At 36.2% G+C, this 17,082-nt stretch overlaps 1 protein-coding gene across 8 annotated transcripts in view; it reads right to left on the reverse strand.

Annotated features, from left to right (window-relative positions):
- Positions 1-17,082, reverse strand: part of TMEM117 (transmembrane protein 117) — a 442,663-nt gene that overhangs the window by 79,133 nt on the left and 346,448 nt on the right. For all 8 annotated transcript variants that reach the window (XM_074375002.1, XM_074375000.1, XM_074375001.1 and 5 more), the window contains one exon: positions 1,271-1,430. In XM_074375002.1, coding sequence (XP_074231103.1) covers positions 1,271-1,430 — 160 coding nt within the window. The remainder of the gene's footprint in view (positions 1-1,270; positions 1,431-17,082) is intronic.

The following is a 17,082-nucleotide window of genomic DNA, read 5'->3' on the forward strand; positions in this document are numbered from 1 at the left end:
GGTATTTTAAGTAAGATGGTGTTTTAGTTAGGAGTGTTAGATGAAAGAAGATAAAAATAGCCCTTAAACAAGTAATGCATGACACGTTATTGCATAAGGGCCATGACTTCAATTTTATAAATATCCAGAGGAGGTCCCAAGGCAAGAGCGGTAAGGAGCCTTGCCAATGCTCCCTTCCTCAAAGTCCAGGGCTTCCTTCCCTAGGCTAAACCATCCCATGGGAAATAAAAAAAGGAAATACATCAACTTTCAGATGAGACAAAGAATTCTGTTTTACTTAACTTTTTAAGTAATATATTCCAGGAACCATCTTGAGCCTGAAGCCTGGGCTAACCCCCACTCCCCAAAATAAAACAGATCGTTATTTTCTTTTAGAACATTCAAGACTATCTCTTATAAAGGCCTCTCTTTGCCTCTAGAAATGAGAAAACCAATCTGCTATCCTGTGAAATCTCACACAAATTCAGAACACAATGGAGTTTACTTTCCCTTCAGCAACGAAGCCTTTGTTCTGGTAACTTACAATGCCTCTGGAGGGAGAAGCCCAATACTGCATTAGGAAAGCAATAAGAAAATGTCTAGCAAATGGATGGACATTTAATGAACAAGACAAAATGTCAAGTAATAGTGATGTCTCTTTCCGCTCCATTCAAAGAAACACCCCTAAGACCCCGAAGCATTCACACCAGAAGATTACACGAGTAGCCCTGGTTAGCACGACGCTATTGTATAAACAGTCTGCTGCTAAGCAGGGCAGAAATATTGTTTACAAGAAAATGGAATGATCTCTGGTGAATTCGAAAAGAAAACGATCATTTCCATAACCAGAAAAAGCATTTTTATATTATTCCATTTCAACTGCTCTAAAACCCTGAGTTGCTTTGGCAATTGCTTATCCCTGCCTTGTTGGCTTTATAGCATCCTCATCTCTGCAGCTTTCTATTTACTAAATGACAGGGGGTTTTTGTTTTGTTTTGTTTTGCTTGTTCCCTGAAGCCTTGGCAAAAAAACCCACAACCATTCTGTATGGTTTCCAGGGGCCACCTTGCAATGTTCATACAATGAATTTTTGGTGCTTCTCTCAGAAAAGCCCAATTGGCTTATCCTTCCAGCAAAACTGCTGAAAATATGATCAGAGAAGGCCCCCTTAATAGCAGCTGTAAACTATGCATCGTTCTAGCTTGATGGAGCCTTTCACTGTATAGTGTTTGTTAGACTGAGAACAGAGCATGGAATTGCTTCCGTGAGAGGAGAAAAATTTGACACTTACCTGCATCACGATAAGGAGGTCAAAGACCAAGATGAAAGAAGCCAGGAAGGCTCTAGAAACTTCATCACTGGGCAAGAATCCCCGATTCAGCTTGTCCCAGCTGATCCAGTCAGTTGTAATGACAAGTACAACCACAGAAGTCAGAGTGAACAGAACCGTCCTGTAAGAAACAAGACACTCCGTGAAGAACATGAGAGGTAATAATATAAACAGAATCCATGTGAACCACTGTATTAAATGTCTACCCCTTGCCAAGTACCTATCCTAAGGCATATTCACCAAAAGGAAGATGAAAAAAGGAGCAAATTAAATGCTTTCTTTTCAAAGCAATTAGAAAAGGGTATGATAGCATCTCTTCCAAGATTTTCCCTAAAGAACAATAAGGTAATGATTTTGGAACATATAATTAACAACAAAATATAACAAATTAACCTCGGTTAGTGCAGTGTGTCCCAAAGAGAGCAGCAATTATAACACTCATTACAGGCACATTGTTTTAACGAGAGTAGTGAACATACATATATAAAAGCAAAAGGCAGATGATGAATGGGCAAGGAAGTCTTTAGATTCCATTACTAGCCTACAAAAGAGAGGGACAGTTAGACTGTTCCCTTCGTCATCCTTACAGCCTGACGAGCTCTGCAGAGGAGCCATCTCTACATGCCAACTGTGTAGCCCTGTCTCCTCATAGGACTCAAATCATAGATGGCTTGTGGTCTAGCGACCTGTCTAGGTCACACCATGTTTAATCCCCCATTCCTCGTTACAAGATACTAGGGCCCTGAGATTTTTCTCATACATTTTTGTGGCCCCCGTAAAATTTTACATAATTATATGCAGATGGAGTTCAAAGAATGTTTGTTGAAATTTGTAACATTGATCAAGTAAGCTTTTTTATAAAAATAAAAAAAAAACATAAATTAGTCTTTAATATTGGTATTCAAAGTAAATTTGAAATGCGGGCAGTGAAACTGCCAGAAAATTGTCCATAATGTAGTGAAGCTTGTTTTCAGAGTTACAGTCATATCTACATATTATTTTGAATTGTAAAAGGGAAAATTAAAAAGAACAAATGTTTTGAAAATAATTTTAGTGTAAAGGAATAAATAAAAGAAAAGAAAAGAAAACTGGAAGAAAAAATACGGAGGTGGAATAATGCCTTAAAAGAACACACACCCGTTTTGGCAACAAACAAACTGTTTTTGCCCTTTAATGTCTTATAATAATTGATACTCAAAAAAGAATCATATGACTCATACTAGAATTCTCTTTACAACTGAATAAAATACACATTCCTAAACTAAAATTTTGGGTTTTCTTTTCACAACTTTTTATTTGGAGCAAGTTATGCTTTGATAAAATAAATATAATAAAACTTCTCTTTAGATTTTCCCCCATGAATTGAAAAGATGCATTACTTTTTAATTCTGGAAAATAAAAATTTCTTAAAAATGTACTTATTTTATTAATACTTCAGGCTCTCAAAAGAATTTGACCCATGATCTCCAAAATATAAAGTAAACACTGTCTTTGCTACTGTTTAGAATATCTTTAAGCATTTCCAGAAATTCAAATGGATTAAATAAGCATGGGAGAAATCCTAAATAATTATTAAAATAAAATAGACAGGAACTGCATATATAATACAGTCAAACGGAAGAATAACGGAATTTTCAACAGATTTTTCTCCAGGTTAAGTCTGGTTGTTTTTGTTTTTTTGAGTTTGAGAAACTTTCAGCAAATGTGAATGAAATTGTCATTTTTTTTTTTTTTTTTGTCAACAAGAAATGTAACAACTTCCATGAAGAACAGGTAAATACTGACTATTCTTCGAAGCTCCTTTTGGTAATCAGGGTAGATCTCATCATCACGCTTGGCTTTTCAGAAGTGTGTTTCACAAGGATGCTATCAATATCGCACTTCTTCAGAATGCGCTGTTTGTACCGATTGGTAGATGGTTAGGATCCCAGTTCTCTCACACTCCCCCTTCCTGACCTCCCCAGCCTCCTTCACAAAGCCCCCTACCTGCCTGTTATCCAGCACTGCAGGGTGAAGTCTTGGTGAAACATCCTCCCTTTAACTCTATGGTCAGTATCCGTTCTATTGGTCCAAGCCTCTGGCTACCAGGTTAGTATTTGTAGTATCACCCCGGCACTGTCCCCAAGAGATACCTGAATCTTCCTTTTTGTGAGGACAGTTGATTACATAGGAATTCATACTCTAATGTTCCTTCCTTGGTCTAAATATATAAACTGATACTGTAAAATTAAAGGCTAATTCAGAGGTACATTTTTAGGTACAAAGTTTGGGATTTGGAGTGTTTGCTGAGCAATCGCAATCCTCATCTATTACAAGATTTTTAAGAGTTACTCTTATTCATGCTAGTAATCTTATTGTGAATAGGTATTAAAATTAATCACTAAAACTCTTTGGTAATTAGAATTTATCATAACACCTACTGTATAAGAGCTTCCTGAGACCAAATCTGCATTAGTTCATGTCTTAGATGTTTGCTTTATTTGACAAATTTCATCTATCCAATATATAATCATACTCTTCCTAAGAGCTTTCCATAGGTGTTTCTCTGGCTTTATTAAGTACTTCTGTTTTGACAAAGAGTATTGCCACAGATCTCAAGAAAAAGTTACTGGTAATATTTTATTACTCTGAAGGGAAATTAAAGGAGGTATTCTGCCTGATATTTAATATTTAATTCTACAAAAAGAATAAAAATGGCAACCATTAAATATGCATGCATACAGCTCAGAGAAAGAGCCCTAAAAATAAAGTCAAAAGAGAGGAAAAAAGAAAAGGAAAGAGGGGACCGAAATACATTAACTGGTCATTCCACCTCCAAAATTACATTCAGGGCCCTATCCAGAGATTGATGCAGAAGGAAATGTGTTGCCTGTGGTTTGTTTTTCTGAGCCTCTTCTTATAAAATTGATAGACTTTACCATGCTATGATAATTTGGTTAAAACATCAGTTTAAAAGAGCCATGACTCAGCCAGATTATCTAAAAATAGTCACTTTTATGCAAAACTTCTACGAAGGAAGCAGTAATAATAACAAATTACTATTACTGTCATACGCACTTGTGTCAGGGACTGGCATAAGGGCTTTACACAACTAACTCGTGTAACCGTTACTACAACCCTATTATCACCACCTCCAATTTACTAGTGCAGAAACGGAGTCACAGAAAGCTGGACCCGAGTTACAGACTTTATATAAGTTATATAAAATATAAGCCATGAGATGATTCAAACCCAGGCTGACTCCGGCAATCTGTTTCATAACCATCATGCACATCACCTCTCCTAGGAAGCAACTTGATTTTAATCTCTTGTTACCATGTCTGCAGCTAAGATTTCACTTATTTTCCATTTGTATTATAAGTATAATATTGGAAAATTATCATCCAGGAGTACTTCACGTTGAAAAGTAAAACTGACAGAGACTGGCATGAACTGACAAGGAACGGTAAAAAGGAGTATTTTTAGGGCGATGAAAATGGAAACTCATGGATGCAAGCCATCAACGCAACATCCTTGGGGTTTAGCTCAACCAATATGGTTGAAAAGATGTTTACTCTCGATCGTGTTTCTTGGGAGTTCCAGCTTCTCTTTTTAAGTAGCATCCAATTAAACAATTATCTGGATTATTTCCTTTCAAGCTGCAGCCAGCACCAGCAGGACATCCTGGCTCATCAATTCCACTGTCTCTGCATTCTGGCCACCCGTCAAACGGAAAGAACTCATACATAATTATCAGCTTGAGTGGTTAGTCTCACTTCCGTGTTTTCAAATTTCCAGTTTGTTTGTTCTTCCCCAGTTGTTGCTAATTCCTCTTAGATTAATAGGAATCAGAACGTGAGACCCAGAAGGGTTAACAGAGCTTTTCTAATTCATTGCTTTTCAATCTCTGGGCTGGGCTCCTGGGAACCAGATTTGCTAAGGAAGTGCGAATGTCTATGTGCACTACGGGTTGTCGGTAAAGTGAAACAATAAAATGCTTCCAGAGAGGTCAGGGAACTCGCTCGTGTCACACAGACTGCTCGTGACAGAACTACTGTGAGAACTGACTCTGGGGAAGGACTCGCCCTGTTGTAAACCACTTTCTCTCTTCAGCTGAAAATCTGAGGAGATGCTAAAAAATTTAGTATCATCTGGCTCTCATCTGGAAACATACTCACTTTATACTCTATTCAAATATCCATTATACATGCTGATTGAAAACAGAATAGTGCCTGTAAGAGAATCAGGATAAGCCCCCAGTTGTGGTTTAACCATAGTCTTAACCATTCTTTCACCCTAATTTCTGGATTTTAAAAAAATACTGAACTTCTATTTTAAGTAACTAAATGAGTTAATTTTGCTTTTCTTCTTCCATTCATAATCACTTTAAGATAGATTTATTGTACAATCAAATAGCCCAAAAGCAAGGATTAAATCAAGAGAGAGAAGGTTTGGCATTAAGCTTGGATTATCCACAGAGGGATACCTCAGTGTTGATTATTGTACAGTTTCACTGTAACTAAACCAGGTAGCAGAAATGTACAGAACCTCCTAATAGATTCTACGTTGAGCCAAACAAAACTGCCAAAATTTGATCATGTTTTTTTTCTACTAAAAGTAGTAATTTCAGCTGATTCACTATAATAAATACGCTTTTATGTGCTTTAATACATTAGCCATTATTTATGTTCTAAAATGTTTATAATCTTGGATTCCCATCATGAATATCACATTCCTTTCTGATCACGCTACCTAACTATTATGATGGCTAGAGGGAGTAAAAAATCACTTTTATTTCTTTTTATAATACTTGTGTTAAAATGTTGGAACTCAATCAAAACAAGTCAGATCATGCTTCACAATTTCTCCTAGCAAAACAAAAATCTGTGAATCTTAGAGAAATGAAAGGTTTAGGGCTATCACTACAAACAAACAAAAAAAAAGAATGAATGCGTCGATTAAGATAGCCAATTTAACTTTACAATTTAGTTATGTATAGTCTCATATTTCAAAGTACTAAATACATGAGATGAAATGTGACATGGCAATAGAATTTAAAACGATTTAACATCATAATTTCTAACAATCTTGTTTAGAAGGAAACTACAACAAGCAGGTATAAACAGAAGGATGCACTTCTTCACTTTTTGTTGCAAAACTGAGAGCCAGTTCAAACACCCAGCTCCACTCTGAACACTAACTACAGGACACAGAAGTCACAGATGGCCAGGAGAGAATGCTGACACTGTCCATTCCTCTTGTTTTAATTATCGGTGTTGCCATTGCAATGCTGTGAGAAGAACAATCACCACTTGGGTCCTCAAGCCAGTTCAGCCTGAAATTCGGGAGTTTACTCAGCACCGTAGTCTAGCTGATGGAGCCAAGGTTGCTCCTTAGAAGTCTGTAAGGAAGAGATTTTAGTGTCCTTCCAGTCCTGCTCTTGGGATCAGGAAGCACCCAGGGAACACGAAGGTAATGTTTGCTAAATGACCTAGCTTCTCCATGTGGCTTTCCTTAAGTAAATGCCACTGCCAGTTCTTGGTCAATCTGGACACACTTGTTAAGATAGGATCCCTGAGAAGATGCAGTCGTTAACTTATCTTCTTTGTGGCTCCAGTGGGATCTGGAGTCTGTAAAGGAAATTATTAGACTCTAATATTGTCTGTTAAACTGCACATTTATGTGTTATTTGTCTTTGTATCTTTCTATTACTCCATGAAGAGAAGTGCCCCGAACACAGCAGGAGCTCAGAAAGCACTGAACAGATTGAAGTGAAGAAACAACCTGGTAACTCTTGCTCCTGAAAGGCCATGAAAAAGGTGGCTGAAAGAGACACCTCTGGGTTAGGGCATTTGGCACATCATTTGGTAAATTGCAATTTATGTGGATAGTGTCCTGGTGTCCTAATCTATGTAAGCAATGCTCCTTGGAGTTCTGCAGCGTCCAACCGTTACAGCTTTATGTGGAGCCCTGAGCATTGGCAATCTTTACACAAGAGGTGGCAAACGAAATGACCACATTTTTTTTTTAGTGGCTTGAATTCCTCTACTGGCGTTTGAGTGATGTTGGTTTACTCAGAGGGACTTAGAATGAGCTTATGGATAAAAAGCATAGTTAGTCTTGGCCAGGAGAAATCATTTTAGTTTCTTTGTGTTTCATAGCATAAAGCATATGTTTTAGGAAAAAACACTCAGTAGATGGCAAAGTCCTTAGGACTGAGGCTGTGTCATTCATTACCGATTACCAACAACCAGCGCATTATTGATACTTTAAAAAATAGTATGAACAAATACATCTCTTCAATCTGGTATAGGAAATGCCTTACCCTTCACTGAGCTCAGCTACTTCTGCAATTGACAGTACTTCCTCCAGGGTTTACAGAGCAAAGAAAGAACCCTGTGCAATGATGCAAAATTAGGTTGCAGGGGCTTAACAGGCATCTTAATCCTCTGTGTCTCTTAGGAAACTCACCTGTCTAATTTTTTCTTCCTAGTGGATTACCTTATACATACTAAATATTTCACAAATTCAATATGAGATGTACTCTACTAATTGTTACCCCACCTATAAAATACTACAAGTTCAGTAATGAAAGTGGTAATAAAGATAAGGCTATACATAAATGCCCATTAACTACAGACAACGCCAGCAAGAACTATACCCATTATGGTTTATTTAATGCAAATAAAATAACACTATGATACTATAATACTCCAAACACACTTCTGATTTTTTAAAATGCAAAGTAAAAATGTTTAGTACAACATACCAAATTTGCATTTTTTCCCCTATTGCTAATTTTTTTTTTTAAATAAGGAAAACTATAGGATCTTGCAGGGATGAGCAGCTCTATTTAATTTTTAAAAAATAGGATGAATTTGTATACTGAATTAAAAATAAAGGTTCAAGTAAAATTTTGTGACTTTGTTGAAGCCAAGATGTTTATGCAAGTCAAACCAAGGCCAAACATATATTTTCAGCATTATTTCAAATATCTCTTGAAGAGGATGTATCCTCAGGAGACTGGCCTTTGGGAAGGATGCTTTCAGAACTCTCCACAAGTACCTCTGGAAGAAAGAATCTTCTCAATGACACTGGGCACGTGATAGAATGGCTAGGAAAGTAGATATCGTGAACATAAAATAGTTTTATTTTATGAAAGAAGACTATAAAATAGACCACAGGAAGAGAAAAAAATTCCCTAAAGTCATACAGAAATATCTCAAGGAAATAAAGGGAGATCAAAAAATTAGTATTAGGATTCATAAGGGACACATTTCATTCTTGAATTATAAAGAAAAGATTTTGTAAAATATCTAAAGCTCTATTATTGTAGATATATATTTATTTTCTCTTGGGAACCTGTAAAGTATCTTTGATTTGTTTATATATAGTTCAGGACAAACTAGAAAAAAAAAAATGACCTCACTCAAAAATAGGGAAACAGCATGTTGGCACTAGTGATCAGAGAACCGATTTCTAAGTTTGATTTAATTAAGAGTAGATTGTTGGTATTTTAAAGGCAGATCATCAGCTTTGTCTGGTCAACCCAGTGGAGAATTTTGAGGCCATGTAAAAGCGTCATTTCATCAAGAATTTAGAAAGCTCCTGGCTAGCAAATGCTATTTCAGGTAATGTACAAGAATGAAAAGCAGTATTGCTTTTTGAATGAGAAAGTCATATTGTAATGCATGCAAGGACACAGAGAATTCGAGAAACATTTGCTGAGCAACTCTGCCAAAAGCACAGAGCTAAACTGGAGGGACACAAAATGATCTCTGGCCTTAAGGAACTTGTCACCAGCTGAAGGATGGCAACACAATCAAAACAATCATACCCAGAGTTAAGCAAAAACCATGATGCTACAGAAGTTTCCAGTAATACCTGATTTATTTTTATTCAGGTATGAAAGGTAGCTAGGAGGTTTAGTGAAATTAGACCTAGAAAATGAATAGATTGCAATGGTGGAATGTATATTGCAGGCAAAGGACAAATCTGAAAGAAAACATAAAAATGTTAGTGGGTGGTAGGGAAGAGTGGCAGGTGTTTCCAAAGTTTCTAGACTGTGTGACTAAAAGGATTGCAAAGCCATTAACTGAAGTGTGAAACACAAAAGAAAGCAGAAATGAAAAATCCTGTTTTGGACACACTGTTAAGTTTACGGGGCTGGCAGGACATCTTACAGGAATGAACAACAGTCAGCTGGAGACAGGAATCTGGGCCAAGGAAAGATCAGGCCCTGAATTTTGATTCACTCAAATACAAGTAATTGTTAAAGGCATGAAGATGAATCAGATTTTTCAGGTAAAAAATAAAAATGAAAAAAAAAAAAGAATAGAGAAAAATCAAGGCCAGAGTCTTGAAGATCACTTCTGTTTATGGCATATCCAGAGAGAGCAGGAGGGCGACAAGGCCAAAGATATATGACATGATACGTGAAGAAATCCAAAATAAAACAACATTATAGAAGCCACCGAGAAAAATAATTTCAAGAATGAATTTGTAGCCAAAACTCCCAAATACTACATAGCAGTTTTATGGGCTAAAGATTGCAGATGGACCACTGCTGAGGATACCTCTTTCTTTAACACAAGACTCTCCTGAAAACTACAAAACTGGATGTAAACATAGTTTTGTGTATTTTCTCTGTAAACTCTGATAGGGGCCTAATTTGTGTTTTGCTCCCAGGATGGCTACTAGCAAAGAGGAAGAGAAAATTGAGGAAATTATTTGGGTAATCAATTTAAAACCATTAGGCTGCAATTAGCCAAGTAACTGACAATTTTATTAGAGTTTGCCCAAATATCTCAGGCAAAATCATTGTTTTGTAGGATGGCTTGAGTCCTGGAGGGAAGTGAAGGCCCAGATTGAGAAACAGTAGAAAGTAGACAATTACAGTAATGCATGGTGACATGGTTATAAATATACAGAGGTTAAATATAAAATAGATTTGAGAGTAAAATTAATAGAACTTAGGCTACATTTGTTCGATGCTTATGGAAATAGGAAAGTTGGGAAGAAAGCTGGTTTGGTTTGAGAACAGACTATGAGGTGGACATTCAGAACGCTCCAGAAACCTACATTTACCCTCATAGACCCCTGGGCCCTGGGAGCAGATGAAATTCTGAGATGACCCCCAGTGATCCTGTCCCTTGTATAAATAATCTCCTCCCCTGGAGTCTGGGCAGGACCTATGGATATTGTGATTTTCAGGTAGACATCATTCCTGTGACTATGTTATGTTACACGTCAAAAGGGATTTCCGCAGACTTAGTTAAGATTACTACTCAACTGGCCTTGGGATAATCAAATGGGAGGTTCTCTTGGTGGGCCTGACCTAATCACATGAGCCCTTTAAAAGCAGAGAGTTTTCTCTGGCTGATAACAGTAGAGGCAGTTGGGGAGATGTGAAAAGTGTGGGACAGAGGTTCTCTGTTATGACGGAGAGGGTCATGGGACAAGACTAGGAGAAGCCTTCTACGAGCCCTGGCAGACAGCAAGGAAATGGGGATGTCAGTCCCGGAACTACAAGGAACTGAAGTCTGCCAACAACAAAAAGGAGCTTGGAAAAGGACCCTGTGCTCCAGATGAGAATGCAGCCAGCTGACAAGCTGACTTAAGCCTGAGTAGAGAATCCAGCCTCATCTTGCCAGACTTCTGGCACTATAGACTATAAGACAATGAGTATTTTTTTTTTTAAAGACACTAAGTTTGGGATTTGTTATGTGGCAATAGAAAACTAATACGGTGCTAGAAATTTAGGATTCTTGGGATCCTAAAATTATTGCTTATTGGAAATATTTCCAAGCCAGATATAGAAAAGAAATGCTTAGCTCTTGAGATCAGAGATGATTAAGATCAATTAAAGTTGTTATCCATCCAAACTGGGAAATAAACCCAGGCTTCCATGGGACATCTATTCACAGGAAAATGCTCCCTGAATTAGAGAACCAAAATTAGCCTTAAAAGAAAATTTGGTCCAGCTACTTGTCTCCAAGTGCGTAAATAATTGTACAGGGAAGGCTCTGTCTGTATCTTTGTTTAGAATTTAACAAGAAAGAATGATGCTTTCAAGGTGCATCGAAGCATATTAAAATGCCACCCAATACCTAAATGCAATTTCTCTTAGTTAAATTTAACTACCCTTGCTCTAGAAGATGATTACTCAGGATCTACTCCGAGAGAAAAATTCTCCTTGTACTTAAAAAGAAAACCTCGTCAAAGGAAAGAGCACTGGCTTCCAGTCATGGCTCATAGTAATTATTTATGTGTACTTGGAAAAATCAGTTATCCTCTCACGCTTAATTTCTCATCTCTGAAATGGTGATGATGATGATGATGAAGCAGTATTAGGTGATAACGGTGATGTCACTTTATAACGTATTAGGTATAATTATATTAGTGCACCCATATACTCATTTAATTCTCAAAGCAATCCTACGAGGTAAATATTATTAATCATCTCATTTTGCATAAGGAAGATTAGACTTTGAGAGATTAAGTAACCTGACCAAGATCACAAAGCTATTAAATATGGAGCTTAGATTAAAATCATGTGCCTCTGACTCCGATGCCAAGCTCTTAGCCACTATGCTATTCTGACTTACCTATTTATGATGTTGTGAGGATTGAATAACGGATGCGAGGCAACTGAAAATTTTAAATATTGTTTTTATATTTAAAAGGCAATAATCCAATCATCCTTTAGTCTTATTTTAGCAAATTATTCAACAGGTATGCAAGGATAAAGCTACTACAAGTGATCTCACTCTCAAGCAGGTGGGGAAACTTTCTTTTGAATTACAAGACTTCAGTGTATTTTTTTTTCTAATTAGAGGTGATATATTTAATGCACAAGCCCATACTTCTCACAGGTAATAACGTGCTTTGCTTGGTAGCATTGAGGTAAAAGGACCACCCACTCTGGAGTTGCCTGTGTCCTTGTACAGGCACAGAAGTATCTGATTTGGCCCAATGGGGATCTGGAAAGTATCATCCATTAACTTGGTGAAATTAGGTGATTTTCAAAAATCATCATCACATTATAATTAATTGAGGTGCTGCGAGTCTCTGTTAGGCAGTTTTCAAAAGAAGGTTTGTTTGTTTCTTTTTTTTTTTTTGAAATAAATGAAATTTGGACGAACTAAACTCACCCAGTCCAAAGCTGTACACTTCACTTAATCCACTGGCCCCATTCCTTACAGCTACAGTTGAGGTACTTACCTAATACCATCCTTTTCCTCATCTAAGAACAAAGTCTGCTGGGGCCATTTGGCCTTCCTTTCCAGTTGAGGGATTTTAGAAAGTCAAAGACTGGTTCATCCCCCTTTTCCTCATTTTCACTCCAAGATGTTTATGCCCTTTTCTGGTGCATGGATCTTTGGACCCTGGTGATGCCACATGAATTTAACTGCATGTTTGGTAACAAGATGTTGGGACTGCAGGAGTCGAATAAGCATTGTTACAGCAAACTGGATGGGAACCTTCCAAAGAAATGTCAAAATCTTTACTCTTCCTACACTGTGATAATAGTTCAAACTGTTCGTCATGGGATACGGGGGGCTAAAATGTTGGTACTGCCTGGTGGGGTCTTGTTCTTCCTACATTATTCCCCTTCCAGACCCCAGAAGGGCCACTATCAAGAAGTGAGCTGTGTATAGGGGTGAGCCATCATAGAGTTAAAGCTTAACTACAGAACAAAACTATGTAAAGAGAGGAAAAAATAATGTGAAAAGAAAAACAAAGAAAATCAGTTTTTAAGAATCTCTTCCTCCGAGTACTTAAATGTATGACTTTTGGTCCTGAAAGAGGTTTCTGAACATGTCTTTTCCAATAGCCTTAATCCATGCTTTGCTTTTCCAATAAGCTGTGACTGGATCCCTATGTCTGCTTGTGCCAAATCTCAAATTCTTAAATGTTTATACTTGTTTGAGAAGCATATCATTTTCACCTTTTCTACCAATAGCCATTTTTTTTGTAGTAATAGCCTTTTGTTTAATAGCCTTTTGTGCAGTAATGGTCCTGCAGCAAATACTAAACCTCCCATTAGCTGAAAATTAAGAAACTAAATAAAGTTTTTAGGCAATTTACTGGATAGTCAAAGATAAAGATCTTTTACATCAAGATGATAAACTGAGTTCTTTTGTCAACCACTCCAAATCCCATTAATGTCTTAATGATGACCTATAAAAGGAAATTCCATAACAGCAAGGAGAACATGAGTGAGAAAGAGATTTTGATGAATTTCCAGGAGAAGAAGATAATTGGATTTGGACATATGTGACACAGGCTGAAGGAGCCAGGAGCACAGGCACACACACAAAGGCTCAGCGGAGAGGCATTCACTCCAGGGACCTTCTAGGGAGGCTCAAAGGAAAGAGCTGGCATGTATGAAAAGCAGGAAGGGAGATGCACTGATGGTACCACACTCTTTATTCTCTTCTCTTACTATCCATACTTAGGGCAGCTGTTTGAGTATGGAAACATTGGTGCCGGTTACACGGTCTTCTCTTAATGTCAGATTTAATGTCTTTGCCTTAATTGCGTGATCGGTCATATTATTTGACTTTTCAGGAAATCAAAATTTAAAATATAACTTGTAATTTAAAAACCATTAGTGGGTTTACAAATGTTGGACTGAATCAATAGACAAAACATGGAAGGCAATCACAGTTCCAATGACAAATGTGTAATTCACCTCAACAATGTGAAATATATATGGCTGATAGAAGTTTGGAAGGTGTGGAAGGGCAAAAAGGTACAGAGAAATGTGAAGCCATTATTTAAAGGCAAGAAACAGAAGAAACTATTCTAAGAAGAAACTATTCCAAAACTAAGAAAATAAGTGAGAAACTGCACAGAGTGGGCTGGAGGGGCATTAGAAGGAAGTATAAAAGAGCAAATTTCCTATTTTTGATAGTTTGCTGTTATTAGTCACTATTTAAAGTTGATAAATTTAAAAATAGAGTAATGTAATTATTTAGGATTAGAAAAATCAGAAAAACTACATACAGGAAGAATTTTAAGTGGTAACTCTGGGGAGTGGGGCCAGAGGTGGTAATGGCTTGCTTTTTATTTTATGTCTTTTCATGCTACTTGATTTTTTGTTTCAACCATAATGCATGTACTACTTACAGAGTAACAAAAAACATCACATAACAAACCCAAAAGCCATCCTGCTTTAAAGATCAGACATTAATAGAGACAGAGGAAACTTGTCTTAGGTATCAGATCTCTACAAAATTAATATTATTACATAATATAGGAGAAAGTCTCCCAATTTGTTTAATAAATCTGACCAAGATAGTAACACAAAGAAAACTATGGGTCAGTCTTAATATGAAATGGTGCTCATACTAATTAAAGTTCAAGGAAATTAAAATTTAAACTACAAAAAATACCTCCACACACTTCCTAGTCTGACAAAAATGCTGTCTGATAACACCAAATATTGATGAGGACATGGAGCAGTGTGACCGTGCAATGCACAGTAGAAAATTTTTAGCATTATTGATCATAATAACAAACAAAAAGATAGCTGGAAATAACTTATTCAATGGATACATAAATTGCCTTATATTAATGCAGAGAAATATTTACAGTGATGAAAATGAATAACTCAGGTACACCAAACGACAGAGGAAACTCACAAATGTGGTCTTGAATGAAAAAAATCAAAGCGTAAAAAGAATATATACATTCACATAAAATTTAAAAATGGGTTTTCTATAATATATTACTTAGGGCTGCATGAATAGTTGGTAAAACTATAAAGAAAATCAAGTAAATTATTATTATAAAACACAAATTCTGGTCACTTTAATCTATTTTCCTAACAGAGTAAAGAACTGTGATCTAAGGGCTTGGGGGTCCCTATATTTGTTGATGTTTTGAACTAACTAGTGGGTACTTGATAACTATATTGAAACAGCATACACACACACACACACACACACGCACACACACACACACACACACACACATAAAGATATATAAAAATATTCCATGTTCATGGATAGGAAGACTTAATATTGTTAAGATGTCAGTTTTCTCCAAATTGATCTATAGATTCAACACAATCCTAGTCAAAATTACAGCAAATACTTTGAGGATATCAACAAACTAATTCTAAAGTTTATATGGAAAGACAAAAGACCCAGAATATCCAACAAGATATTGAAGAAAACTAAAATCAGATAACTGACATTATCTGAATTCAAGTCTTTCTATAAATTTATAGTAATCAAGATAGTGTGGTATTGATCAAAAAATAGACAAACAGATTAATGCAACAGAATAGAGAGCCCAGAAACACATCCACACAAACATAGTCAATTGATTTTTGACAAAGAAGCAAAGACAATCTAATGGATAGTCTTTCCAAAATGATGTCAGCACAAATTGACATTCACATACCAAAAAACAAAACAAAACAAAACAAAAAAACCCCAAAAACCCTAAATAGCCTTATACTTTTCTCAAAAAGTAACTCAAAATGGACCATAGACCTAAATATAAAAAACAAAACTATAAAACTTCTAGAAGGTAATATAGAAAAAAAATCTAGGTGACTTTGGGTTTGGCAATGAGTCTTCAGATGCAACACCAAAGGCACAGTCTATGAAAGAAAGAATTGATAAGTTGCAATTTATAAAAATTAAAAACTTCTACTTTGTAAAAACCAATTAAGTTGATATTAACCCAAACTAGATTGTTTTAAGTTAAAATATTAATTGGAATTGCCAGGAAAACCAATATAAAAATGAATTTTAAAATAGACAGTAAAGGAAACAAGGGAATTTAAGTGGTACACTGGAAAATACATACATAACATAAAAGATGGGAGTCATGGAAGAATACAAGGACAAAAAAGGCATAAGACATGTAGAAAACAGTTAGCAGACTACTAGACATAAATTCTGCCATATCTGAGTACATTAAACATAAACAGATTAAACACTCAGAAGGCAGAGGTTGACAGAATGAATTTTTAAAAAAATACATAGCTTCTATAAGAGAAACATTTTAGATTCCAAGACACAAACAGTTTGAAAGTACAAGTCTGGAAAAAGATACATCATGCAAACTGTAACCAGAAGAGAGCTTACACTAATATCAGACAAACAGATTTCAGAACAACTTGTTCCCAGAGGAACCGTAGATTGCACAATGATAAAAGGGCAATCCGTCAAGAAGACAGAACAATTATAAACACATATGAACCTAAAAACAGAGCCCCAAAATACAACAAATAAAACTAACAGAATTAAAAGGAGAAAAAGATAATTTAACAACGGTAGTTGAAAGTTTCAATATCTCACTTTCAATAAAGGACTGAACAAACAGACTGAATATCAGCAAAGAAATAGAAGACTTGAACAAAACTATAAACTGGGAAACCAAACCGGCTGACACCTTGATACTGCACTTGAGTCTCCAGAGCTGTGAGAAAGTAAATTTCTGTCGTTGGGGGGGGGGGGGGGAAGCAAACTGTACAATAACTGGACCTAAAAAACACGTATAGAATATTACACTTAACAAAAGCAGGATATGCATTTTCAAGTGCACTTGAAACATTCTGCAGGATAGACCATAGGTTGGGCCATAAAACAAGCCTCAATAAATTTAAAGGGGTTGAAATAATACAAAGTGTGTTCTCTGATCACATTGGAATTATATTAGATAATAATGATAATAAAAGGAAATTTGGGGAAATCACAAATATGTAGAAATTAAACAACACACTCCTAAAGAGCCAACCAAGCAAGGAATAAATTGCAAGGGAAAATAGAAAG

The sequence above is a fragment of the Camelus bactrianus genome, chromosome 12 (genome assembly GCF_048773025.1).
Source record: "Camelus bactrianus isolate YW-2024 breed Bactrian camel chromosome 12, ASM4877302v1, whole genome shotgun sequence".
Classification (NCBI taxonomy): domain Eukaryota; kingdom Metazoa; phylum Chordata; class Mammalia; order Artiodactyla; family Camelidae; genus Camelus; species Camelus bactrianus.